At 62.1% G+C, this 25,988-nt stretch overlaps 1 protein-coding gene across 1 annotated transcript in view; it reads left to right on the forward strand.

The window, feature by feature from the left end:
• Window positions 1-1,809: 1,809 nt before the first annotated feature.
• Window positions 1,810-25,988, forward strand: part of PRRX2 (paired related homeobox 2) — a 36,885-nt gene continuing 12,706 nt past the window's right edge. Inside the window, exon 1 of the mRNA XM_059658285.1 lies at window positions 1,810-2,417. Coding sequence (XP_059514268.1) covers window positions 2,165-2,417 — 253 coding nt within the window. The 5' untranslated portion in view covers window positions 1,810-2,164. The remainder of the gene's footprint in view (window positions 2,418-25,988) is intronic.

A 25,988-nucleotide genomic window follows, 5' to 3' on the forward strand; every position in this document is an offset into this window, starting at 1 on the left:
CCCTGGGAGTAGGATATATGGGATTTTCATTTTCATAATTTTACTATATTTTCTAAAATATCCACAATAAGGTCCACTTTTTATTTTATGTTTTAGCACGTGATCGTTTGAGACCGGGGCACATATGCACCTTCACTCCTGGTCCGCCCAGGACCCAGTCTCTCCGGAGCCACCATCAGGGGCCCGCTCCTCCTCCGCGAGTTCTCTCTGGAGAACAGGGGCCCGCTCTGTTCCCTCGTCCCTCCTCGTCCCCCCTCGTCCCCCCTCGTCCCCCCGCCTGGCGCAGAGCTTGGTTCAATAAACAACTGTTGGACTGAGAGGTTCCAAACTGGGATCCTATTTTCCCTTCACCCCGACGTGGGGCTAGCATCCTGGGGTTTATCTGGTCACCAAGAACGGCGTGTGTTTTGTAGCCGGTTCCCTTTGGGGCGATCAGTCGTGACCTCGCTGGGGTGACGGCATTCCCTTGGGTGCATATCCAGGCAGCGACAGCCTGGCTCTGGCTCAAGGGCTGAGTGAGCTTCGGTACAGTAGTCCGGCCTCGTGTCCCCCTCTGCCTTCCCTCTACCACCCCGCCCCCCGCTGGGATTGGTAAGGGCAGCAGCAAGAATGCCAGATTCACCTGAACCCCTTGGGTCGGTCCCTTTGCTCTCCCCTCGCACGGCTCCAAGGCCTCGCGGCTAGTAAACGGCGTGAACACATTCGAAGCCATCTCACCAGCTCCGAAGTCCAAATTTGCCATCACTGCCCTGCATGGCTTCTTGGAAATAGATGTTAAGAAAGAATAATAATTAACACGCATTGAGTGCTAAGTACCACACGGCCACATGTAGCAACTTACTCCTCTGCCAGCCCGCTGAGCAGACGGCACCCAGAGAAGCAGCGGCTAAGTCGACTGCTGAGGCCCACAGCCAGGGGGTGCACGGTCTGATCGGACCCCAGGAGCAAAACCAGCTTGTGCAGAACCCGGGCGCTGCCTGCAGATCGCGGGGTGCGTGCAGAGTGGGCTCTGTGTGCGGGAGCCCAGAGGGGACACTCTGAGGCCTTCTCCCGCGGCCTTGTTCTTGTCGCTGTGACATCATGGCTCTGCCAGGATGGCAGGATGGCCGTGATGGCAGGACGGCAGGGAGGACGGTCGGGCCAGCAATCGCCAACCCCCCCCCCCCCCCCAGGAAGGACCTGTGGCATCGGAGGGCTGAGAGTCCGCCCGCCACCAGCGGCCTCTTTTCTGTGCTTCCCTTTCAAAACAAAAACAGGAGCGGAGACTGGGCCTGCCTCTCTCTCGCCCTGTCACCCATCTGTCAGTCTGGCTGTCGTCTGGCTGTCTATCCGCTAGGAATTCTGGAGGGACACTTTCCTCCCGGCTTGGTTTCCCTTGGGGAGGGCCTGGAGCGCCTGCAGGTGGGCGCCAGGGGTGTGTGTATGTGCCAGGGGTGTGTGGGGTGTGTGTGTGGGAGGGTGTGGGGTGTGGGGTGGGGGGGTGCATGTGTGTGTGGGGGTGCATACATCCCATAAGCTCGAGATCGTGGGGCTCTCTGGGGAAGACCGCGGGCCAGTGGAACAGACGAGGCGACCTCCGAGTCTCTCTGTCAGAGTCTCTCTGTCAAGGCTCAGGGGGAGCGAGGGGGGAGCGAGGGGGGAGCTGGCGGGTCCAGATCTCCCCTGTCAACTGTCTGAGAGTCGCTCCCCCACCCCTGCGGGGGAATTGGTAAGCGGAGGGGGGCGGCCGCTAACCCCTTCTCTACCACCTCCCCAGAAACGTGTTGGGGGATTAAAAGAAAAACCACAAAACACTTAAGTTTCCCACTCCCTGTGTGGGTGCGGAGGGCGACACCCTTGCTCCTGCCCCCTCTCCCCGCCCCCAGCCGCCAGCCGACCCGCGCGGGACCCCCGCCCTGCCGGCCCGAGGGGCGGGGAGGGGAGGAGGAGAGGCCGGGCGAGGTTTGCATCAAGCAGGGGCGTGTGGCCGGAGCGGCTCGGGTTTTAGCAACTGGGGAGCGAGCGCGGCGCGGAGGGAGGAAAGTTGGTCCCCGACGTCAGCGCCGGGCGGGCCGGCGGCCGCGGAGCCAGAGGCGGTCGGAGCGGGGGGAGCGCGCGGCGGCGGGGCGCGCTGGCTGCGACCCCGCCGGCGACGCGGCCGGGGACCCCGGGGCGGCTCGCGGCCATGGACAGCGCGGCCGCCGCCTTCGCCCTGGACAAGCCGGCGCTGGGCCCGGGCCCGCCGCCGCCCTCCGCGCTGGGGCCCGGCGACTGCGCCCAGGCGCGCAAGAACTTCTCGGTGAGCCACCTCCTGGACCTGGAGGAGGTGGCGGCGGCCGGGCGGCTGGCGGCGCGCCCCGCGGGGGCCGAGGCGCGGGAGGGCGCGGCGCGGGAGCCGTCCGGGGGCAGCAGCGGCAGCGAGGCGGCGCCGCAGGACGGTGAGTGCGGGGCGTGGGAACGGAACGGGGGGCCCGGGCTCGCGCGGGCGGAGGCTGGGGGCTCGCGTGGCCCGAGGAGCGCGCGCGCGGCCGGCAGGGATGCGCCCGGGGCGCTCGGGCTGCGGGTCCGGCACCGGGAGGAGCGGACTTCCCTGCCGGGCTGCCCCGCGGCCGCGTGGAGGTGTCTTTGGGGATGGAGCTGGCTGCGGTGACCCCGGAGGGGCCGTCGGTGGGCCATAGCCATCTCACGTCGTAGGGGCGCTGGGAGGGGTGCTCCCGGCAGCCGGGAAAGCGGCTGGGATCATACAGCGGGGAGACTGAGGCTGCCGGGGAGCACAGCTGCCTAGTCCACCGCTGGGTTTCAAACTCTGCCCCCCTCTCTCCGAGATGCCACCCCAGCTACTGCTACATCTTCTTAAGACTTGGGTGCTGCCCGGCCGGCGTGGCTCAGTGGTTGAGCCTCCACCCAGGAACCAGGAGGTGGTCAGGGTTCGATTCCCAGTCAGGGCACATGGCTGGGGTTGCGGGGTCGATCCCCAGTGTGGGGGGTGCAGGAGGCAGCTGACCAATGATTCTCTCTCATCACTGATGTTTCTCTCTCAACCTCTCTCCCTTCAACTCTGAAATGAATAAAAGTATATATAAAAATAAGACTTGGGTGCCTCCGCTGGGGTCCCCGGCCGCCCCCCCCCCCCAGCAGCTTCCTAGCTGGAATGTCCCAGCTCAGAGCCAGCTAAGCCGCTGCTCCTGATAAGGTTAAAGGTCATCAGGAAGGGGCTTTAAGAACAAACAACCCACCCAAGTGGCTTTTTGAAAAAAGTCACACTGGTGGGAGGGCCCTGAGCCCTCGGAAAGAAGTGGGAGGGGCAGCAAGGGCAGAAGAGAAGGAGAAGGCACAAGTCCAGCCCTGGGCGGGCCCCCGAGGGGGTCCCCAAGTCCCCGCAGCTCACCCACACCCTGAAGGGGGGTGGTGGTCGGGGACCACTGACTGGTCCTTTCGCTCTGGGGCACAGGCCGGCCTTCTGAAGGCGCTGGCCCCTAGGGTCACCCACCTGATTCCAGCAACCTTCCCACCTGCCCTTGGGCACCCCCACTTCCTGCACCAGCCTCCAGGTCTCAGGGGAGCCCCTGCTGGTGGCACGCTCTGCTTCTGGAGGAGAGGAGGTGCAGGGAAAGTTGGGGGCCCTGCAGCCTCATTTGGAGCCTTGTCGGGAGCATGTGTGTATGTGGGGGCCACCTGACACGTGCCTGCAGCTCAGCGAGTGCCCGCCGGTGCCAGCTGTGCCCCGGGGCCGCTGCTCCCGCCCGTCAGCCACAGCGGGCTGAGCTCTCCTCACCCTCCGGCGTAAACGTGAGGCGGGCAGACCCACCCCTGGGAGCTGGGGTGTCCCTGATGGAAAAGTGAAAGGAGGGTGTCTGGTTTGGGCCCGGGGTAAAGTGGGGTGCCCTCTGGTGTGGAAGGGGGAGCCCTGCCATCTTCAGTTTGTTCTGGGATCTCAGGTCTCCTGGGAGGAGCAGCTGGTCTCTGATTTCACCCTGATGACAGGGACCCAGGGGTGTGGAGAGGAGGAGCAAGTGGAAGGTGAAGCGAAGAAGGAAGGGAGGAGAGAAGGGAGGGGAGGGGAGAGGAGGGGAGAGCGGGGCTAGGCGTGTGGACAGGGCCATGGCAGCCCCAGGTACAGGGTGGGTAATGGGCCTCCCCAGCAGCCCCGGCGGCCGGCCGCTCTCCATAAGAGCCAGGGAGGCTGGGCTTTTTCCTAGGGGGGCTTCGGCACCTGGGAACACCCAGGTTTGGGGGACAGAGGACACACTGGGCGCGGGGTCAGGTGGGAGGGGCCCAGGGCAGCAGGCAGTCTGCTCCCAGAGGGGAGGGACCGGGGCCGCAGGCAGAGTGGGGCCAGGCTCCACAGGGGCTCACGTCGGCCTCAGGCCCTGGAAGGCTGCCCCCCTGGGGACTCGGGGTCCCGCTGGGGACCCCTGGACCACAGCGGTTTGCTCAGGCCTCTGCACTTGGAACCAAACCTGGCCGACATGAGGACTTGTTCAGGAAGCTAAGAATTCCAGTTTAAAGGATGCTCTCGTGCTTGGGATCACAGCTTCCCTACGCATTTTTGGGGTTCAAACACGCTTTTTTTATGAAATGGGGATAAAAACTGGAGATTGTTTTTTATTCATGTCTTTCCTTGGCAGAATTAAAAGGAGGTAATTCTATACGCATGCATCAGATTGAAAACAAATCACTAGCCCATGAAACCCAAATGTTTCATGTAGCGTCAAGCACCTCCCGGAGCCAGCTGGCATGTTCCAGGGGTGCCCGCTGCCAGGAGAGACTCTGGAGCAGGGGTGGGGTGCCCTGTGGCTGCCCCCAGGCCCGTGACAGTCCGTGGGTCTGCATCCTCCCCTGGCAGGTGCACCCCCCCCGTGCCCCCCCCGCCCCCCCCCCCCCCCCGCACACACTGCCACTGACTACAAATTCCCAGGTCCGATGTCTCCAGAGGTGGGGGAGAAGGGACCTCTCATCTCTTCATCCTGACAGCCCAGCCCACATCCCTGGACCCAAAGCTGGCACCCAACCCCCAGGCACCGGCCGGGGCCGCAGGCGTGGGCCCTGGGCTGTGGCTCGGTCATCAGGGCCTGAAGCCGCAGGGAGCGCTGTGTCTCACTGAGGATTCAGACAGGCTTGCAAGTGGGTTTTCCTGTGGTTTCTGCAGCTGTTTTCTGGTCCAAAGAAAGGACCGCCACCAAAGAGATGGGGTGCCCCATGAGAAACTAAGGGTTCCTGGGGAAGCTCATGAGTTAGAAACCGTTAGGTTTGCAACCTGCCAGGTTAGCAGGCTCAGCCAGTGTTTAACACGTAGCGTTTACTTTTTTGTTTTTACAAAGCCCACCGTAGATACAGCGTCTTCTTGCCAATGGTTTTCCCAGACTCGGCTCCCCCGGAACTGGCTGGAAGGCTGTGGCTTCGCCGGTGACTCAGAGCAAACCGGGGTCTCAGGTTCCTCCCAAGTCAAACGCTGAGGCCTGCGCCGGGGCGCTGAGCTATGCCAAGCACGTTAGGAAAATAAACCCTCCTGCGCTGCCTTTGCAATGACTTACAACAAAAGAAACCACATTAATAACTGAGATTTTCTTGAAAGCATTCCCTCCTGTGGGCAGGGCGGAAACAGAGATGCAGACACACTGTGAAAATAAACAAGGCCTGGGAGCCGGGGAGAGGCCCCAGCCGGGCAGGAGGAGGCCTGGCACCTGTTCCCGAAAACCTCAGGGCCTCGCAGGGCCGACTCCCGAAGGTCCAGGATGCTGGTGCTGGAGTCTGAGGGCTGAGCAGGGCGTGGGGGAGCCTCAGGCGGATCCCTTTGAGGACCCACGTCCTGTTTGGGGTGGAGACCTGCCCCTTCCCCTGGCCAGGGATGGGTGGCAGGGCCGAGTGTCTGTGAGTGTAGGACCCAGAGGGACCACTGGGTTCCAGAGACTAGGAAACTTGCCTTCCATTTTTTGAGTGGTTATAGTGGTAAAATATAGTTAAATTAAGAGTTATCATTTCTTAAAAAATTCTCACCCGAGGATATTTTTCCATTGATTTTTTAGAGAAAGTGGGAGGGAGGGAGGAAGGGGAGAGAGAGAGAAACATCGATGTGAGAGAGACACATCGATTGGATGCCTCCTGCAGGCACCCGGGCCGGGGCCGGGGATTGAGCCTGCAACCGAGGTAGGTGCCCTTGACCGGAATCGAACCTGTGACCCTTCAGTCCTTGGGCCAATGATCTAACCACTGAGCAAACTGGCTAGGGCAAGTGTTATCATTTTTAAGCCTACAGTTCAGTGACCTTAACTAGATTCACATTGTGTTTTTTTTTTAATATATATATATTTTATTGATTTTTTACAGAGAGGAAGGGAGAGGGATAGAGAGTTAGAAACATCGATGAGAGAGAAACATTGATCAGCTGCCTCCTGCACACCCCCTACTGGGGATATGCCCGCAACCAAGGCACATGCCCTTGACCTGAATCGAACCTTCAGTCCGCAGGCCGACGCTCTAACCACTGAGCCAAACCGGTTAGGGCTAGATTCCCATTGTTGTGCTACCATCACCACCATCCATCTGCAGAAATTTTTCATTTTCCCAAATTGAAACTCTGTCCCGTTAAACACAAAACCTCCTCCCCCAGCCCCTGGCACCCACCAGCTTCTTTCCGCCTGCGTGAATGTGACAACCCTAGGGACCTCCTAGAGGAGGAATCGCACACTATTGCTCTTCTGGCTTATTTCACGTGGCATCATGTCCCCCAGGTTCATCACAGGTTGGTGCAGCGGGTGTCAGAATGTCCTTCCTCACTGAGACTGAATAATACTCCGTTGTGTGGATGGACCACGTTCTGTGTAGCCACCCTCCGTCCAGAGACACGTGGGTCGTTTCCACCTCTGACTGTTGTGAATGATGGTGCTGTGAACACGGGTGCACAGATATCGGTTCAATCCCCGCGGCCAATGCTTTCGGGCGCATACACACCCAGAGGGGGGATTGCTGGGCCATAGGGTCCTTCTGTGTAGTTGCTTAAGGACCCGCCATACTGTTTTCCATGATGGACTCCCCATTTAACTGGCCTCCCTCTCACTGGCTCTGAAAGGTGCCGGGGATGGAGTGGGGGGCCAGGGGCTGTGGAGCAGGGGGCTGGGAGAAAGCCAGCAGGCCTGATAGGAGGAGGGCCGGGAGGGGGTGGAGAGAGACCAAAGGGTTTGTCCAGACCGAGCCTTGAGCCTTTGAACGACAAGCCTGTTTTCCTTCCCTCCACCTCCTTCCTCCCTTCCTTCCCCTCCATCCGTTTCCTGGTGGGGGTGGGGGCAGAGCCCTCTGCGGGAAGGGACACTGGTTGGGGGGTCAGGACACCAGGGTCGGGTCCTGGCTGTTGCTGTCATCTCCCTGCGTGACCTTGGGAGAATCACATCTCTCCTCCGTTTCCCGCCTGCACAGAGCCAGGCAGTGCGCGATGCTCGAGAGGCCCCTCCGGTCCCCATTGTCATTTGATCCAGGCTGAGAAAAGGCCCGGGAGGGGTCCCCAGGAACGTGGGCTCTCGGACAGGAGAGGGTGTCCCTCAACACGTGCCCAGTGGCCGGAGAGAGGGAGGGTGAGCGAGCGGCCAGGAGAGGGCCTGGAAGCTGAGAGCCCGGGGGTTCAGGTGGGGAGCCTGGGTCTCCCGGGGGCTGGGAGGGGCAGCGGTCTGTGTCTCTGGTTCTTGGTTCGTGGTTCCAGGGGGATCGTGCCCCTCTGCTTAGGGGCCTGGACCTGCTACACCCCCACCAGGGCCCTTCCCTGAGGGCCCAGCTCCACAGGGCCGGAGTGTCACTGTCCCCTCCAGAGGCTCTGAGCCGTAATTCTGGGGCAGGAGTAGTCACGTCAGCTTGCACAGCACCCCGAGACCTGGGAGCACCCTGAGCTCGGTGCTGCTCCCCATGGAAGGGTATGATGGGCAGTGAAATCTGCGGGAGTGTGGTGAGCCTTGAGTGGGCGTGGGAGACTGCCTAGCACACAGTAGGTGCTCAGTAAGGGGTCTCCATGACGGCTCATGGGGCGCGCACAGCAGCCCTGTGAATCGGCCAGGGTTAGAGACGGGCACCTCTATTCTTTGGAGACCCAGAGGAGCAGCGCAACTGGCCCAAGGCCCCCAGCTGGGAAGGAGGGGTAGGATGTGCTTCTGGATCCCAAGCCCTGGCCCCTCTCTCCCGCACAGCTCAGCGTTTAGGCTCCGTGGGGCGCGGGGGAGGGGAAGCCGCACCAGGCTGTGGGGTCAGGGTTTGCTGGGGGAAGGAAGGGAGGCAGGGTGACGGCAACCGTAGCGCTTACTGCGAGCCGGCCGGTCGGCTCCCCGGGCCTCACCCCTCACTGTCCACCCACTAAACGTGGAGGCCAGTGCTTCCGTTATCCCCAGTTTATGCAGAGGGAAACTGAGGCTCAGAGTTGAGCCACTTGCCAAGGTCGCACGTCCCCATGAATAGGCGATTCCAGCCCAGGCCTGCTCTGTTCCACAGCCCCGTACCCTGCCCTGTCCTGGGCCACCCCTGGCGCCCCATGAATGCTGGGTGGCCCAGCCAGGGATACCCACACCAGGCGCTGTGGGCTGCATTCGGCCCCATGAGGCAGTCGGGGGTGTGGGGGGGCGGTCTCCTTGAGGTCTGAGCAGCCTGGCCTGGGTCAGGGCCTGCTGGAGGGGGGCAGGCCTGGCAGCGTGGGGACTGCCCGGCTCTGGGAAGTTGGAAGGTCTGAGTTCAAACACGCCTCCCACCCAGAAACATCCGATGGCCTCCCTCACCCTCTGCAGGCTGCTCATGGGAGAACGTGGAGGGTCCCTGACTCCAAAGAACATTCCCAGTCCACCTCCAGCCCCACACCCATCCGTCCGTCCGTCCGTCCGTCCATCCAACAATCATTGTTTGAGCGACTACGTGTCCGGCCTTGAGCTCCTACGACCTACCCAGCCTTGCCCATGTCCAGCCCGGGCGGGACTCCCAGGCCCGTAGAGGAACTGGCAGCGAGTGGGCAGCTCTCCCAGCTGCCAAGGACAGCATCCACTCACAGCTGCCCTCGTGGTGCCCATCTGTTTATCCGAGAGAGAACCTTTCCCCGTCTCATCTCAGTCGAGAATGGGCTCAGCACGGACTTCATCCGGCTCAGCAAGCAGCTCTCACCTCGCCCCGAGCTCTCGTCCTGCGGTGGGTCCGGGAGGACCTGGGTCACGGGCTGGCATTTGGGGACCACATGGTGGACCGACTTTCCCAGATTCACAGATACACACAGCCCCCCCATTCATACACCCCACACACACATCTCACACACATACACATCCCACACATACACCCACACACTTGCACACACACACACACACACACACACACTCACACACATGCATCCTAGGGCTCCCGCCCGGCCCAGAAATCCAGGCCAGGCTTTGGCCGCAGGGTGGCCGCAGGCAGCTGGTGCGAGGGGAGAGCCACAGCCAGGGGCCGGGCCAGGGGTTAAGTGCCTTTGCGAGGTGGTGAGCAGGAGGGCACCGTGGGAGCTTCCTGTTTAGACAGGGGGAGCTGGGAGAGTGGTCGCAGCCCCGTGCTGAGCGGAGGCAGGAGCTGGTGCCGGGGCTGCGGCTCAGAAGCTGGGGGACACCCCCCGGGCTGGGGCCTGTGCAGGGTGCTCCCAGGGAGAGAGGGGCTGCCAGGAGAGCCGGGGCCTCCGCAGAGCCGCAGGGCAGAGCCTGCCGGACCAGCCCGATGGCATCTCAATGTGCGGGGCAGGGAGGTCGTTAAAGACCCAGATGCTCTGGGGCCCTGCCCCGCGCTCCCCCCACATCTGGGAGGCTCTTGTTCCCAGCCTGGCTCCGAGGGCCCCTGATGACAGGACACGCTCCGCATGGGCCTTCACGGCTGATGGCGCCTCTTCCTGCACCTACGAATGCAGCGGCTCCGCGAGGCACGGCTCTGGCCCTCTTTGTGACCGCCCTGTTTTTCTGGGCGTGGGATGGGCAGCTGGGACCTTCCGATTGGGGGGGCAGTGGGAGGGGTTGGGCGGGAGTGGGGGTGATGCGTTAAGAGAAGCCAAGGAGCTGGGACCCCGAGGCCGGAGAGGTGGGCGGGTGGCAGAGGGCCCCTTTGCAGAAGGTTCTGGGTGGGAGGCAGTGAAAGAGCAGGAGGCCGGGGGGGGGGGGGGGGGGGGCAGAGACCTGGAAGCTTCCACAGAGCTGAGCAAGCGCCTTCATTGCTTGGAAACTGACGACTTGAGAGAATGTGGCCTCGGTGACGTTGCCGCCTAGAAGGCCGCGGGGGGCGGGAGGGGGTGGGGAGTCGGGAAACTGGACCTGCCCTGCCCTAGGCCCCAGTCACTGAGCCCTGTGTCCCCGTGCGAGGGGCTGGACCGTCTGCTTGTCAGCCTGTGGCCCAGGAATCAATGCACCAGCGTCACCCGGGGAGCTGGTCAAAATGCATGTGCAGCCCCGGACGATTTGCTCAGTGGTGAGAGTGTAGGCCCTCGGACCGAATGAAGGGTCTTGGGTTCAATTCCCGGTCAAGGGCACAGACCTCAGTTTCGGGTTCAATTCCCAACCCCATGGGAGCACGACGGGGTGTGTCTCTCTTGCACTGATGTTCCTTTCTCTCTCTCCCCCTATCTCCTCCCTCCCTATCACTGTCTGAAAATCAATGGAAAAAAATCCTTGGGTGAGGATTAACCCTTGGAGTGCCAACCAATATCCTAGGAACGATGCTAGAATTGCCAAGGCATTTTTGCTGATTTTACAGCAGTTTAGGGAAAAAATTATGAATCGCAAGTCAATGAAGTTACATATTCAAACACTTAAGGAAACCTTGACTACACTGACATATCTAGCAATCTCATCGTCACTAATAAAAGCAGACTTAGAGCTGGACGCCATTTCGAAGCTTTGCTAGCCCTCCCGGCACTTTTGGCGAAAGACAGGAGGAGCGCGATCGCTCTCCCCGTCACTCATGAAGACATATAAAAAATAAAATAAAATAAATAAATAAAATGCATGTTCATAGGCCACACCCAGCCCAGGGGCTCTCCAGGGCCCGGCCTGGGCCTCTGCATTTAGTCGTTAGTGGGTGAGAGTCCTGACTCCCGAGGGCTCCGCGCACTCCCTCCTCCTCCTCAGTTGGGGAGTGGAGAGCCACATGGAGCTGCCTGGAGGGGCCCAGGACACAGCTGGGGGGAGTGGGGGCACTGCCCCAAGGCTGAGCCCCACGTTCCCCGCATTCCCAGAGGCCTGACTTTGTGCAGGAAGCTGCGCTGCTGGGCCTGGGAGAGAGCAGTCACCAGCATCATTGAGCGCCTACTGAGTACCCGCCCCGGGCAGCCCAGACCTGGCCTGCAGAGGGTACCGCATGGGGGGGGGGTTCTCTTGGTCTCCTGACACCTCTAGCTGCCAGCATGGGGGGGGGGGGGACGCGGGCAGAAGCCTCCTGCTGAGCAGGGGGGCCTCGGCCACTCCTGTTCCTGGAAGAGCCCCTCCTGGCTCCCCGCTTGCCCGCCCCCCGCACAGCGCTCCCTGGGCTGGGGCGTCCACTGCCCCAGTTGCCCACCGCCACCCCCGCCCCCTCTCTGCCACCCCCCCAGCCCCCGCTGGCCTCCCCACTTGCCATGGGCGCCGAGGTTTATGGCGTTATTAAAAATGACATTTAACCAGAACTGGAATTACCACGCGGATGGCTGCAAACCCCGGAATCAAAGCCGAGCCGCCGGGCGCGCCTGGCAGGGGCCGGGGCCTCCTCTGGCCGCCAGAGCCCCGAGCGGAGCGGCCTCCCATATAAAAGCCCGCGGAGCGCCCAGGTCTTGAAAGCGAGCGCACCTCCTTTCATTAGACTAACAAATAGCACGTAACAGAAAACAGCTGTTAGCAGCAGCCCCTAATGCGCTCAAGATGGGCTGTGGGCAGCTGGTCCAGCCCGCGGGCAGCCGGCCGTGCAGGGCTCGGGGTCTCCTGCCCCCACCCAGGGGGGTGCAGGGTCCTCGGGGGCGCCTGCACCCCCCCTCTTCCCCTGGGCCTGCCCCTGCGCCCTGTGGACCTGGGGTCTCCTCCTCCCCCTCATCACGCAGCCTCTCTCCTCGCAGATGGGACCCGGGCGTCGAGGTGAGTCTGTACAGGGACCGTGCCCCTGGGTGGCGGCACCCCGGCCTCCCCTCGACCCGCTGGGGGCCTTGACCCGGTTCTCCTTCGCTCTGAGGGTGTTCGTCATCTGAGAGGACTTGCACCTGCTTGAGGGTGGTTGTAAGGACTTTCAGGGGTGAGGAGAGTAGGTAGCTGAGCACGTGAGAACGGCTTGCAAAGGCTCCTGCTGTTACGATTAAAGTTGGGGAAACTGAGGCTCAGAGCGGGTAAGTGACTTGCCCAAGGTGACACAGCAGGTGGAGGAGTCCCTTCCTGGCCTTCCAAAGGGCAGTGGAGCCCGGCCGGCGTGGCTCGGTGGTTGAGTGTGGACCTATGAGCCAGGAGGTCACGGTTCGATTCCCGCTCAGGGCCCATGCCCAGGTTGCGGGCTCGATCCCCAGCAGGGGGTGGGCAGGAGGCAGCTGATCAACGCTTCTCTCTCATCGTTGATGTTTCTATCTCTCCCTCTCCCCTCCTCTCTGAAATCACTACAAATACACATTTTAAAAACAGCAAGGAGCAGTGGACACAGAGGTGGGCCTGACAGGGCCCTGCCCTGAGCCTGTGGCAGGGGGTGAGCTCACCCTTGAGAGAGAGGGGGCTGCCCCTGCCCCTCACTGGGGCCATGAGTCCCCTCGAAGCCCCCCCCCACCACTCCCTGGACTTGGAGGCCAGGGGCCTCTGAATGTGCTGTCTCCCCAGCACCCAGCACCGTCCCCGTTGCTCGGGGGCCCGGGCACCCAGACTAGGGAGGCTTGTCCGGAAAAATCCCGAAGGTGGGAGAAAGGACACAGTGGCCCTTCGCTGCCTGCTTCCCTCCGAAGATGAAGCTGCGGAAAACAGGCCTTTTGTCTCCCCAGAGGGGCGCTGTGTTAGACTCTGTGCCTGCCCCTCCCCCTCCCAGATAGGCCTTGCTCTTTGGTCCCAAAGAAACCGGATGGGATTCATGAATTCGGCCACTCACGCATTCATTCAGAGGTGTGGTCAGGTGAGACCTGGCCCCTACCAGGGAGGGGAGCAGGACGGCAGCCTCCCTCCCCGCGGTCTGCTCGTCCTCATCAGGGAAGCGAAGCATTACCCCCATCTTACAGATGAGAAAACTGAGGCTCAGAAAGGCCAAATGACTTAGCCAAGGCTAGCCGGGGGATATACAGTGACTCCCCAGAGCCCAGGGACAACACCGGCCTCCCCGTGCAGGGCCCCCACCTGGTCAGGGAGCTGCAGCAGCCTCCTGTCTCCCCACTTCTCACCTAGAAAGCGCTTCGGTTCCCTGAGGAAGGGGCCACTCTTCCAGGGACCCCCTTTGCGAAGCCCGACCCAGGGCAATGGGGCAGGAGGCTTTGGGCTGGGCTGTGACGGAGGGGCTGGGGCTGGGGCTTGGGATGACCGGGCCATTGGGAATCTCGTGTTTCAGAGAGACAGCGTGTGTTGAAGGGAAGGCCAGCGCCTCCGGGGAGCGGGCTGCCCTGCAGCCACACCGGGGTGGGCGGGCGAGGAGAGTGTCAGGGCTCCAGCGGGAAATTGCTGGAGACAAGAAGTACAAACGGCTGCTCTGGTGTCACTGGGAAGGAGGCAAGAGAAGGCGAAGATCTAACGCGGCCGAAAGCGGAGCCCAGTCCTTGTTTAAGAAACAGTTGCTGTGGCAGAGAATTCAAACCTGGGGCCCAGCAGAGCTGGGCTGGGGGCTGCCTTCTCCAGGCCTGGCTGCTCTCTCAAGGCAGGGAAAAAGGGGGGCCTCCCCCAGCCCTTTCCTCCACCCTCCCACAGATACTCAGGGCCAGGCTGCCTGCTGAATGCTGGGGTCCCCCAGGGAGCCAGGGAGGTGTGGTCCCGGCTAAGGTGTCCTGGGTGCTAGGAGTACAGATCATGGGCCTCCCTGCCTGGTCTGGGGTTCAGGGAAGGCTTCCCGGAGGAAGGGGACTTTTAGGAGGGGCCGGAAGGAGGCGTGGAGTGAGCCAGAGGAAGAGGTGGGAAGGGCGCTGCGGGTGGAGGGAACAGCAGCGGCGGGCCTCTGAGGTGAGAACGAACGTGGCTGTTCCGGGAGCAGAGGGCTGGGCGGGGGCACGCGGGGGGCCGGTGAGCAAGGCCTGGTTCAGGAGTCGCAGGCTTTGTACCGAGAGCAATGGGGATGCTCTCGGCGCGCCTGTGGGTGTCTGGGGGTCCGGGGCACCCAGGCTCCCCTCCCCAGCAGCTCTCTTGGTTAGAAGTGTCCCCTGTCGTGGGAAGTGGATGGCGAACCTGGGGACAGCAGTGGTGTCCGGCTGCCCGAGCCTCCTGGGTCCCTTCCTCTCCGAAGGAGACCCGGCCCCGGCACGCTGAGGTCTAAGATGCCAAGTCGGGGAGGGGAGGCTCCCAGGGCCTCAGAGCCAGAGGCAGGGCCGGTTCCGTGCCCAGCGTTGGGGTCGCCCGTCCACCTGCAGAAAGGCGGTGCCAAAGGCACAGACCCAACACCAGGGCTCAGAGCCATAGCACAGCAGCCTGAGATGGCAGGTCCATAGCAGACCCGGCGCACGATGAGGAAGGTGGATGAGGAAGGTGGGATTGGGCCGCTGGCTGCGCAGCCTGCATCCCTGGAGGGATGGAGGGAGGGAGGGAGGGAGGGAGGGAGGGAGGGAGGGATGGGGGAGGGAGGGAGGGAGGGATGGAGGGATGGTAGGATGGAGGGATGGTGGGATGGTGGGATGGAGGGATGGAGGGAGGGCGGGAGGGAGGGAGGGAGGGATGCTTTGGGGTCGGCGTGGCCCGGTCAGGGCCCTGGAGCGGGGCGCCGGGTGGGAGTGGCTTTCGAGTGTGTCCGTCTTCATCATGGCCATCGCACTGTCTGGGCCATTTGTTGCGCCCCCGCTGCGTGCTAACCCTCCCTGCGCATCATCTCGGAAATTCCTCCCTGACTCCCTAGGCCAGTGGTCGGCAAACTGCGGCTCGCGAGCCACATGCGGCTCTTTGGCCCCTTGAGTGTGGCTCTTCCACAAAATACCACGTGCGGGCGTGCCCATACAGTGCGATTGAACCTTCGTGGCCCATGCGCGGAAGTCGGTATTTTGTGGAAGAGCCACATGTGGCTCGCGAGCTGCAGTTTGCCGACCACTGGCCTAGGCGGTCGGCAGTCTCGTGGCCCCATTTGCCAGACGAGGGTCTGAGGCTCAGAGGGATGGGCTGTGCATGCGGGCACCGGGACCAGGCCGCAGGCCCTTACCTTCCGCCTGTGCCTCACCCGCTGGCCTGGAGCCCCCAGTGTGCTCCCCTGGCCTCCCCCGCCTCTAGGTGTGCTCAGGAAGGGCGGGTAAGACAGGATAACGCCGGACGGAAACCAGAGCCGCCCCTCCAGCCATGCAGGAGGCCAGCGTCCCGGGACAGGGACAGCCCCTGCCCCCCAGGCAGCTCGATGGTGGCACCGGCTTAGAAGAGTCGGCCCCAGAGAGTTCAGGGGACCCCCTGCCTTCTCGGGGGAGGTCATGCGGCTGGTAGGGGCCTGGCTTAGCTGTGGGCTCCTGGTCCCACCCTCACCCCCACTTAATGGATGATCTTGGGCAAGTGTCTCACTTCTCTGAACCTCAGTTTCCCCAGCTGCAAAATGGGCACAGGGAGAGGCCCTGGGTCTTGGGTTGTTCAGAGGAGCTGATGGCATCACGCAGGTGGGGGCGCAGCTCTCTGCCTCCCTGGCCCAGTAGGTGCTCGATCAACACCGTTTGTCCTCGCGTTCACGCCCCTGACACGGGGGAGGAGGAGGAGATGCGCAGGTTAGGACTGCCAAGCCCCCTTCACAGGCGGAAAAACCGAGGCGGGAGAGTTCCCCAAGGCCCACGGGAGGCGGAGCTGAGAGTGGGAACAGGTTCCGGGAGCTGACCCCAGGGCCTTTGCTGATACCTTTGCTTTCCAAAACGGAGACAGTTATCCAGCCCTGGTGCCCCCAGCACACACCCGGGATCCAGGCGCCGGTGTCGCTGCCCAGCCCTGCCGGTGACGGGCCCCTCTGGGAGGGCGGCGTTGGCTCTGGCCCCGGCTGTGGGCGGGCAGCGTGAGCGTCTGCCTCGTTTCCCAGGACACACAGAGCCAGGCCTCATTTCATGGCGAACGCCGCCTGTACAACAGCACGGTTATTTTTATGCTGTGGTATTTGAGGTTAAAAATTCCAATGAGAGGTTAACTGCAGCTTCTAGAAGGTCTGTGGATAAGAGGGTGAGGAGGAAGGCTGAGGCTCAGATAGGCTCCCTCAGGTTACAGATGGGTTCTCGCCACCTGTCGACAACAGCACACATGTGCTCACACAACGCACAGGTACACACACGTGCACGCGTGCACACACTGACATGCCCACACTCGCACTGCGGATCCCTGGGCTGCAGCACAGCTGGCTCAGGCGTGGTGTTTGCACGTGTGGGAACGCTGATCCGAAGCTGCTTTCCCGCCCCTTCCCTCGCTGGCTTCTTTCTCTGCCAGGACCCCGTGTCCAAGTGGCCCCTGCTTCCGGGGGGACCGGGCGGCCAGGGTGTGGGGAGCAGGTTCAGGGAGGCGCACCGAGCTTGGGGCCAAGGAAACAGTGAGCATATGGGGGTGACCTACCGGCCCAACTCTCAGCTCCTCCCACACCCTCCGCCCGGAGCCAGACCGGATGGAAAGGAGTGAAGAGTGGGTGGCGGGCCGTGTGGGATGAAGGCAGTGTTTCCGCCTCCCTCAGCAGGGACTGCGTCCATCTGTCCTTCCATCCATCCGTCCATCCGTCCATCCATCCATCCATCCATCCATCCATCCCCGGGGACAGTGCTCCTCAGCCTTGGGCAGGGCAGGGCAGGGCTCTGGCTCCCAGCTCCACTGTGGAGACCTCAGACTGTGGCCCCATCTTCCCCTCCACCCGCCGTGCCAGTGCTGCCAGGCCACCATTAACGTCACCTCTTCGGGTGAAGTCACTGTCCACAGGGAGCCCCTGCTGGGACCCCCTTCATCACAGTAACAAATAGCCCCCCCCTGGAGAGCTAACCTGTGTGCTCCCCCCTCACCTTCACGGAAAGCTATCACAGTTCCCATTGTACAGGTGAGAAACAGGGGCCCCTCCACTCAGCACATACTTCTGAGCCCCTACTATGCGCAGGCACTGGGCAGACACCCACCAGTTGGCCCTTAGGAGCGTCCCGCTTACGGGAGACAGGCAGTGAGCTGACAATGAACGGGTATCTAATTGCCTGCTGATGGGTTCCACCAGGTTGAGAAGCACAGGGGCCTCTGGGGCTCAGAGACGGGGTGTCGCCACCCCAAGGCTGCACAGCCAGCGCCCGCCCGGCAGAGCTGGGATCAGACCCCAGAGCCCTCCCAACAGGCTGCAAAGATCCACATCTCAGATTAGCTGGGGGAGAGCCCACAACCAGCCCAGGCGCAGGGGCGGGGCGCGAGGACTCCAGAGGCGGGTCCACAGCCCCCCTGGCGCTGTGCTCACCCAGATGGTGGGGCTGGGGGGGCGGGTGTCCAAGAGTGGAGGGCACATTCCTCTAGTGCTGCTGGGCAAGGCCAGGTGCGGGGACAGGTGGGCCTCGGCAGTGTCTAGTTAGGACTGTCTCCTCCGAGGGACAGAAAACTGGCCTAGGTAGCGTAAACGAAATTAAGGTCATATTCATACTAGTAGCTGGAAAGTCCAGGGTGGGACTTCAGGCTCCACTGGATCCAGGGCTTACACAATGGAGGGGCCAGAGCCTCTCACAGGGCCAGGATTGGGGCCCTGCCTCTGAGCCAATCACAGTGGCCGCAGAGGAGCCGTGTGCTGATTGGCCGAGGGCTGGGCCACGTGGGTGGGCTTCACCTGACCCCTTGGACCCAGAGTGGCCGGAGGCTGCTCTCCAAAGGGTAGCTCCTGGATCTGTAAGGGAGCTCCCATTTGTAAGGAAGAGTTTCCTGAGCAATGCGAGGCCCTGTATTCTCTCACCTCATCCTCACCGAGGAGCCTTTACTACACCCCCTGTATCGATGAGGCAGCCAAGGCTCAGAGAGGCCAAGCAACTTTCCCCAGGTCACCCAGCGCAGGGTGGAGGAGCAGGAACTCACTCTGGGCCTCTGTCTCAACCAGCCCATCCAGGCGGCCTGGGCAGCAGGCACTGCGGCCACCCTTTGCCATCTTGTCACCCATTCTTGGCAGCCACTTCTCTTTTTCACGGTCCTGGGGGTTGTGGCTAAGGCCTCTGGACAGTGGAGATACTGTGTACTGGTGCGCTTCGCATCTCTTCCCAATTCTGCCTTCGCCGAGGTCACATGGTAGCTGGAAGTTGGCCTCGGTGGGAATGTTTACACCCCAGACATTGGCAAACATTATCAATGATGGGTCCCTCCTCCCAGAGAACTGGTGGCTCAACATTTATCAGCACAACACGGGTTATGATTTAATCTTTGTTTTCTCTTTTAAATAGACCCCTTTTTTTTTAAGAGAAGTCTCAGGTTCATAGCAAAACCGGGCAAGAATCACAGTTCCCACACTCCCCTTCCCCGCAGACACGCACAGCCTTCCTGTCGAGCCATCTGGTCGCTACAATCCACGAACCAACATGGACACATCAGTGTCACCCAAAGTCAGCCAAAGTCCACGGCTCTCCACCGTGATGGCATCATACGGAGCAGTTTCGCTGCCCAGAGGCTCCTCTGCGCCCCGCCTCTCCGTCCCTCCCCTGCCCCCCACCCCTGGCAGCCACTTATCTTTTGACTGTCTGCACAGTTTTGCCTTTTCCAGAACGTCACGTGTTGAATCACACAGCATGCAGCCTCTTCAGACTGGCTTCGTGCGCTTAGCCATGTGCCTTTAAAGCTCCTCCGTGTCTTCTCTTGGCTTTGTCGTTGCTCTCTTATTGTTGGGTAACATTCCATTGTCTGGAGGTACCACCGTTCACCCATCCACCGACCGCAGGACAGCGTGGTTGCGTCCAAGTTTGGGCAGTTGTGCATGACGCTGCCATGAACGTGTGTGTGCAGCTTTTCTGGGTGGACGCGCGTTTTCAGCTCCCTGGGGTACATACCAAGAAGTATGACTGCAGATGAGCTGGCTTATTTTTGTGGGAAATCTCCAAACTGTCTTCCAGAGCGGTGTCCCCGTTTGCGTTCCCACCGGCAACGAATGAGAAGGAGTCGCGTTGCCCCACGTCCGCGCCAGCTCTTGGTGCTGTCCGTGTTGTGGGTTCCGGCTGCTCTCATAGGTGAGCCGCGGTATCTCCCTGCTGCTCTCACGTGCATTTTCCTTATGACTACGATGTGGAGGGTCTTTTCATGGCTTAGTTACCTTCTGGGAGTCTTCTCTGGTGAGATGTCTGTTAGGGTCCGTGGCCCGTTTTAAAAATCGGGTTGTTTATCATTAAATTTCGCTAAAAAAGTTTTCTCACGGTAGATAGTCTAAAAAACAGTTGTTCTCTCGGGGCCGAACTAGCCTTGCCAACATGACTTAGCCATGTGGTATTTCTGTGCCGGAAGTGGAATATCGTCCTATGTGAAATATGGAGGTTGGATCATTCCTCCCACCACCACCGGGGCCCTGGACAAGGGTTTGCGCTCTGGCCACGCCAGGTGGCTGCTCATGTGTTTGCTGAAAGGAGCCAGAACTGAACAGGGCTTTCTTCAAATGCACTTCCATGACCTCGGAGGAACTTGCCAGTCCTTCGCCTCATAGGCTGTGGGACCTTAGAGAAGTTACTAGGCCTCCCAGGTCCCCTCCCCTCATCTGAATGGCAATGACTTCTGCTTCCAAGGGTTGCAGGGGTGCGGATTCCGTGTGTCAAGTGCCTGGCACATTGGGAGCTCCGTGGAGGGCAGCTGGGGGAACGCCTTTGAGAATCATGATCAGCACTACGGTGTCTGCACATGGTCCTGGCGGCCAAGCAAAGGCCTCCTGGCTAGGCCAGGCCTCTGGCCTGGGAGGTTCAGTCCCCATCCCTTCATGAGCGAACCCCCTCTGCAGCCAGGGGTGTTCTGGCTGGTCTAGGACCCTGTCCCCCACCCGGGCCCTAGAGGGTGCAGCCATCAGCACCTTCCAGAGCTTTCTGGCTCAGGGAGTGAGGGGAGGCCACCAGTGGAAGGAAAGGCAGGGGAACCAGGAGCCGCCACGGGCTCTCTCTAGTCCCAGGAGAAACTGCCTTCGCTGCAACCGGAGGCAGAAGTGGCAGGCGCCTCGTAGGACAAGTTTCCCTCCAAATTCACACTCACTCGCTCCATGACCGCGTGCTAGGAGGTTAAGACGCTCGGAGCCAGTGTTGCTTAGTCCCGGTCAGTGGCTGGCCCTCCCTCCTCCGAGCCCGCTGGGGAAGGGGAGAGCGAGGTCAGGAGCCCCCAGTTTGCTGGGTCTCCCCTTCCTGCCCCATGCTGCTCTTCCCCAGGCCCACGTGCTTGGGGAGTGGGGGCGGGGAGCAGGGTCCCCACTGCCCCGAGCCTTTCATGTGGGACTCGGCTGGAAAGGCAGAAAGACTGCCTGGCCGGTCCTGGGCACGTTCGCGAGGCCATTACGGAGCTTATTACCTCCAGGCTGGGAACTTTTTAAAAGTGTGGTTTTGTTCTAAACCCGGCATTTCTGACAGCCAGAGTTAACAAGTCCCCCAAGTGAATTCAGGGGGTATTAACGGGAAAGTTCTAAACAGAATTCCTTCTCCATCGTGTAAGCAGCTCGGTAAAAAGGCTCTTCCCTCAGCGGAGGGTGAGCATGGCACTTTGATGTGGGCCCGCTTCCTTATAAAGTCCCGGGAGGAGGGGGCAGTGAAAACCTAGCCTGGAGCCAACAAATTACTTGCAGTTTGCAAGCACACACTCAGCCCATAGGGCTAAAGGCCGGAACAGAAATAAACAAACATAAATAAATGGGGGGGGGGGGCAGCCAGGGAGGGAGAGGCCCAGGGAGGGAAGGATGGCGGGAGGAAGGACAACAGCGACCCACTGTAGCCCACTCAGGCCATGAGCCTTCATTCTCGCGTGGGTGATTCCGGAGGCCCCGCCGCGGATCACTGCACATGGCCTTGGCTAATGAAGGCAGCCTCCACGCAGAGCGGGCTGGGAGCAGGAGTGGGCCCCGCACACCCTCTCGGGGCTCAGGGTTTGATATGCGGAGCAGTTGTGCATAAGCCCCGTGTTGGAACCTTGCCAATGGCAAGGACGCCCCCACTTTCCTGGAGCCTCCCCACGGAGCCTCACTGCCCCCAGGTGCTTGGGCGGGAGGAGCGCAGCCAGGGAGTCAGGGTGCAGCTGAGCGGAGGGTGTCTGAAAAGGGGAGGGAGGGGCGCCCCAGGGAAAGGCCCTAGTTAGGGCCAGCTTTGGGTGACCTTGGGTCCCAGGTGTGCGCCTTAGGAGTTAGGAGGGGGCGCATCTGGGCCGGCGCGGGGGCTGGAGTCCAACAGCCCGGCCGCGTGGCCTTCTGGCTGTGTGACCGTGGGCCAGTGACCTCTGCAGCCTCGGTTTTCCCGACCATGAAATGGGGATGCGAGTGTACCTGACTCCTAGGGTGATTATGGGCGGAGGAGCGCGTGCGGCGCGCCCAGCCCAGCCTCTGGCCCGCGGCCGGGCACGTGGGAACCGCCTGTTGGATTTCCGTGAACTTGGTTTTCCAGGAAGAGACGGGGGAGCCCCCGTTGCCACCCGGGACCTAGTGGAGACTGGGGAGAGGGGGAGGGAGGGACGTGTCCGAGCCGGAGGGCGGACAGGCGGCAGGAAGAGGAGGGGGAGGGGGGCTGCGCCTCGCGCCCCCTCCTCCGCACGCGCCCCGCCCTGCGCGCCTGTCCCACCCGCACTCTCCCGGGGCGGCGGGGCGGCGGCGGGCGCGGGCCGCGCGGGGCTGGGCGCGCCGATCTATTAACGTCTGTGTGTCTGGGCCGCGGGTCTGCGGCGAGGCAGGCGCCAGGGGCTCGCCTGGAACCAGATGTGCCGCGGCGCCGCTCTGGCCGCCACCGGAGCGGCGCGCTCGCACGCACGGGCTGGCGCGCACATGGCCGGGCGGGGCGGCGGCGGTTGGCGCGCCGGGCCGGGCACCCCCTGGGTTTCGGGGTCGACCCCAGACCCGCTTGTGCGTAAAAGAAACCCCCACCCCCACCCGACAGCGGCGCGCTAGCAGAGTCCCGCCCAGATGGGGCAGTGACACCCCCGACCCCCACCCCCACCCCCCGCGCATGCCGGGCTCCAGGGTGGGTTGCCCCGCCCGCAGACCCCGTCTCCGAAAGCCCAGCCTCCCGACACCCCTTACAAGGGCCAGGGACTCTTCCCGCCCCCCCCCCCCAAGTTTGTTTTCTTAAGTTTGTGTGTAAGATTTTTAAAGTTCTGAGTCAGAGCTTCCCTAAGATGAAGTTTGGGCCTCGCTGAGCAATGCCGGGCGGGGGAGGGGAGCGGGGGGGGGGGGACAGGGCGAGGAAGGTGGGGGCTGGCGGCGTTGGGACCCTGGGTTCGGAGGGGGCGTTTCACCCCCCGGGGAAGAAAGGGTTACATTGAGGACCGACCCAGCTCGGCACCAAAACTGCTGCAGCCTCAGGGTGGCCCCCAGCCCGGGCTCGGGCAGCAGCGGGCCCCACGCCCACCCCAGGGCCGCCTTGGGGTGCTCCACTCCTGAGGACCCGCTGCTTCCCTCTCTGGACCTCCTCAGGGTCCTGTAAAGTGAAGGGGGCTGGGCCCCCCAAACTCCCAGGCCTCGCTGTGTGGGCTCTGGTGTCCAGGCAGGACCACTCCCAGCAGAGGAGGCTGGGGAAGGAGACACTGGGTCCCGCTATGGAGGTGGCAGGAAGGCAGAGAGCAGGGGGGAGGGCAAAGGGCAGGGCTGCGCTGAGGCTGCCCCTTGGTCCACAGCCCTCCCCCCTCCCCCCATGCTTCCTTTGAAGATTTGTGGAAAGAGTGGATTTTCCCTGCCTTGCAGCCTTCCCTGTCCTGGAAATGGGGGGCTGGGATGCTGAGTGGGGGCCGGGGGTGTAGCTGCATACTCATCAGCACTGGAAGGTGAGGCCTCTCTCAGGGGCACGGGGGTGGGGGGGGCTGGCACCCCCTCCAGGGCTGGGCAGCGGGAGGGCTGAGACCCGGCCGGAGCTTTGGCCTGTGTCAGCGCCGCGGTGGCTGCGCCCTCGCATCACTGTCATCCTGTGGGAACCACAGGCCGGCTTCTCGAACGCGGACGAGGAGCAGGGACAGGCTGGAGGCCACAGCCTGGAGGAGGCGGGACTCCAGCCCCAACACTGGAGACCAACCGTGGGCTGGGGCTCTAACCCCCTTATGGTTGGAGTCTGGCAGAGCAGGGCCGTGGGCTCCAAACCTTCCGGAGGCAGAGGGAGGGTCCGGCTGAGAGGCATCAGGATGGCCAGCTGCCTGGCCCCCAGCCCCGTCTGCCCTCCCTGCCCTCCCGGGGGCCTCGGCTGACCCGTCCAGGGCTCCTCCACTCCCCCCTTCCCCTCGGGAAGAATGATGTCCCCTTCCTCTGACCTTGAGCACCGGCCATGCCAAGCGGAAGCCTTTCCCTGGCTCATGCCCTGGCCCCTAATTTGTATTTTATTTTAATTTATTGATTAGAGAGAGAGAAGGAGCGGTAGGGAGGGGAGGGGAGGAGGAAGGGGTGGGGAATCGATTTGTTGTTCCACTTTTGTATGCATTCATTGGCTGACCCCTGTGTGTGCCCTGATCGGAGATCGAACCCACAACCTTGGCATATAGGAACAACACGCTAACCAACTGAGCTAGTTGGCTAGGGCTAACAATTTTTAAAAACCAATCTAGAAATTTGTTTCACAGATGGGAGGGTCAGAAGAAGTGGCAGCTTTTAACAGTTTCCACCAACCGAGGACGCATAAGAGTCACCTGTCTGGATAGGCAGAGAAGTGGGAAACCTCCCCATCAGGACCCAAATCCCATTCATCCGCTCAGCTATTTATCCATTCAGTGTCTGCTGAGCACCTACTGTGTGCCAGACACTGTGCCAGGAGCTGAGAACAGAGGCCAGTTCAGACTGTGACGGTGGCAGGGCTGCTCCAGAAGCATCTGTGAGGGACCCCCCCACCCCCAGACACATGCAGGGCATTAAGCGTCTCTTTTAACGGGGCTTCCCAGGACTTGCAAAGGAAATTGTCAGCTACATCCCTTCCAGAACTCGGGGAGACCTGCCGTCAGCCCCTCCCACGGGGCCCCAGGGTGGCAAGGGGGCAGGACAGGCTCCCAGCTGAATAGACTGCCTTCAGTTGTTAGCGAGGTGGCCCTGGGAAGAGTCCCCGTGTGCGGCCCCCCAATGTGTAAACCCAGGACAACTGGGACACCCCCAGGGGAGGATCATGGCTCACTGGAACGGAGTTTTCTAGGGTTAGGGTTGGCTGGGAACCCGCCGGGGATGCTGCAGGTGGCTGGGTGCCCAGGCTCTGAGTGTGCACCCTGCTGGGGAGCTGGGACACAGACAGCCCCCCCCCCCCACACCACCACGGACACAGAACAGGGGGCCTGCCGACTTACGGGCACTAGGACCCGTGAGCCTGGCGTGTGGGTGTGGGCAGAGCTCTCAGACTTAGGTGGAGAGGAGTGGTCAGCTAGGCTGCACGAATGGGGGGTGGTCCCTGCGCCCAGATGCCAGCACTCGCCTGCCTCCAGCAGGTGTTGGCTGCGGGCTTCCGGCTTCTGAAATGAGAGAGTAAGCCCCACCCTGGGTCCTTAACTGCAACGTCACCCTGGTCTGCACATTGTTAACAAGGGTCTCATTCCTCCAGTTGTCAGCCACTTGGGGGACAGACAGACGGGACGTAAACCCATCCCTGCCCGGCTGTGTGCCCTGGGTCCGTTACTGCACCTCTCTGAGCCTCACTGTCCCCAGCTGAGAACAAAGCTTAATCACAGTGCCTTCCGCATTTTGGAAGGCAGGGCTCTGTAACCCAGTGCCAGGCTCATAATAAACGTTCAGTAAACTGAAGCCAAAATAGGGGGTGGGGAAGGAGGGGCCCTCCTCTCCTCACCACAGGCCCGAGCGCTGGCCCGGAGGGAGGAGGGAGGTGGGAGGCAGAAACACTCAAGGCGGCCGGGGCGTCGCGGGGCGAGCCTCAGACTCACAGTTTCCAGCAGCCCGGAGCCACGGATGGGTCAGAGCCTCCCGCGGCGCTCTAAAGGCCGCCTCCCGGGGAGGCCAGCGCCGTCCGGAGCCAGGAGCCAGGGTCACGGGAGGCCCTGCCAACCAGGAGAGGGGCCAGTGGGCGCTGCCTTTGTCTTGGATGCTTTCCTCATCCTCAGAGGCTGGGAGGGGCAGGCATTTGTGCTCTGGGTGGACAGCTGGTTGCCCCCAACCCCGTATCCCTGGGTCAGGAACACACCCCCCCAAACCCACCGCAACTGGGAACCCAGGAACAGAGAGGGAGCAGGAAGGAGGAACATGTGTGTTCTCAGGGCTCGGATCTCAGCGGACCTAACTGGGGGGCCCATTGCCTTGCTGAGCCCTTGGCCCAGCCCCTGTCCCCTACCAAGCCTCAGTTTCCCCATCTGCAAAAATGAGGGCGCCCAGCCAGTGTGGCTCAGTGGTTGAGCCTGTGAACCGGGAGGTCACGGTTCGATTCCAGGTCGGGCCACATGCCCGGGTTGTGGGCTCGGTCCCCAGTGTGGGGTGTGCAGGAGGCAGCCGATCAATGAGTCTCTCATCACTGATGTTTCTGGTCAATAAAAATATATTTTAAAAATGAGGGGCTTTGACAGAGGCCCTGTGAGATCCCTGCAGGTCTGAGTCCCGGAGATGAGGACAGTGAGCTCGAGACCCAGAGCTTTCAGATCCGAGCCACAGGGAGGCTGGGACAGAGACGACCCGTTTCCTTGTGGCCGTCTCTGTCCCAGCCTCCAGCCCCCCGGGAGCTGGCCGTGGGCTGACAGAGGCCGAAGCTCTTCCCCGGGGAGGGGGGGGCAGGGGGCCCTGAGCCCCAGCAGCCGCTCACCCCGGTCTGGAAATGGTTAACGAGGGCAGCTTTCCTCCAGATCCCA

The sequence above is a fragment of the Myotis daubentonii genome, chromosome 11 (assembly GCF_963259705.1).
Source record: "Myotis daubentonii chromosome 11, mMyoDau2.1, whole genome shotgun sequence".
Taxonomy (NCBI): Eukaryota; Metazoa; Chordata; class Mammalia; order Chiroptera; family Vespertilionidae; genus Myotis; species Myotis daubentonii.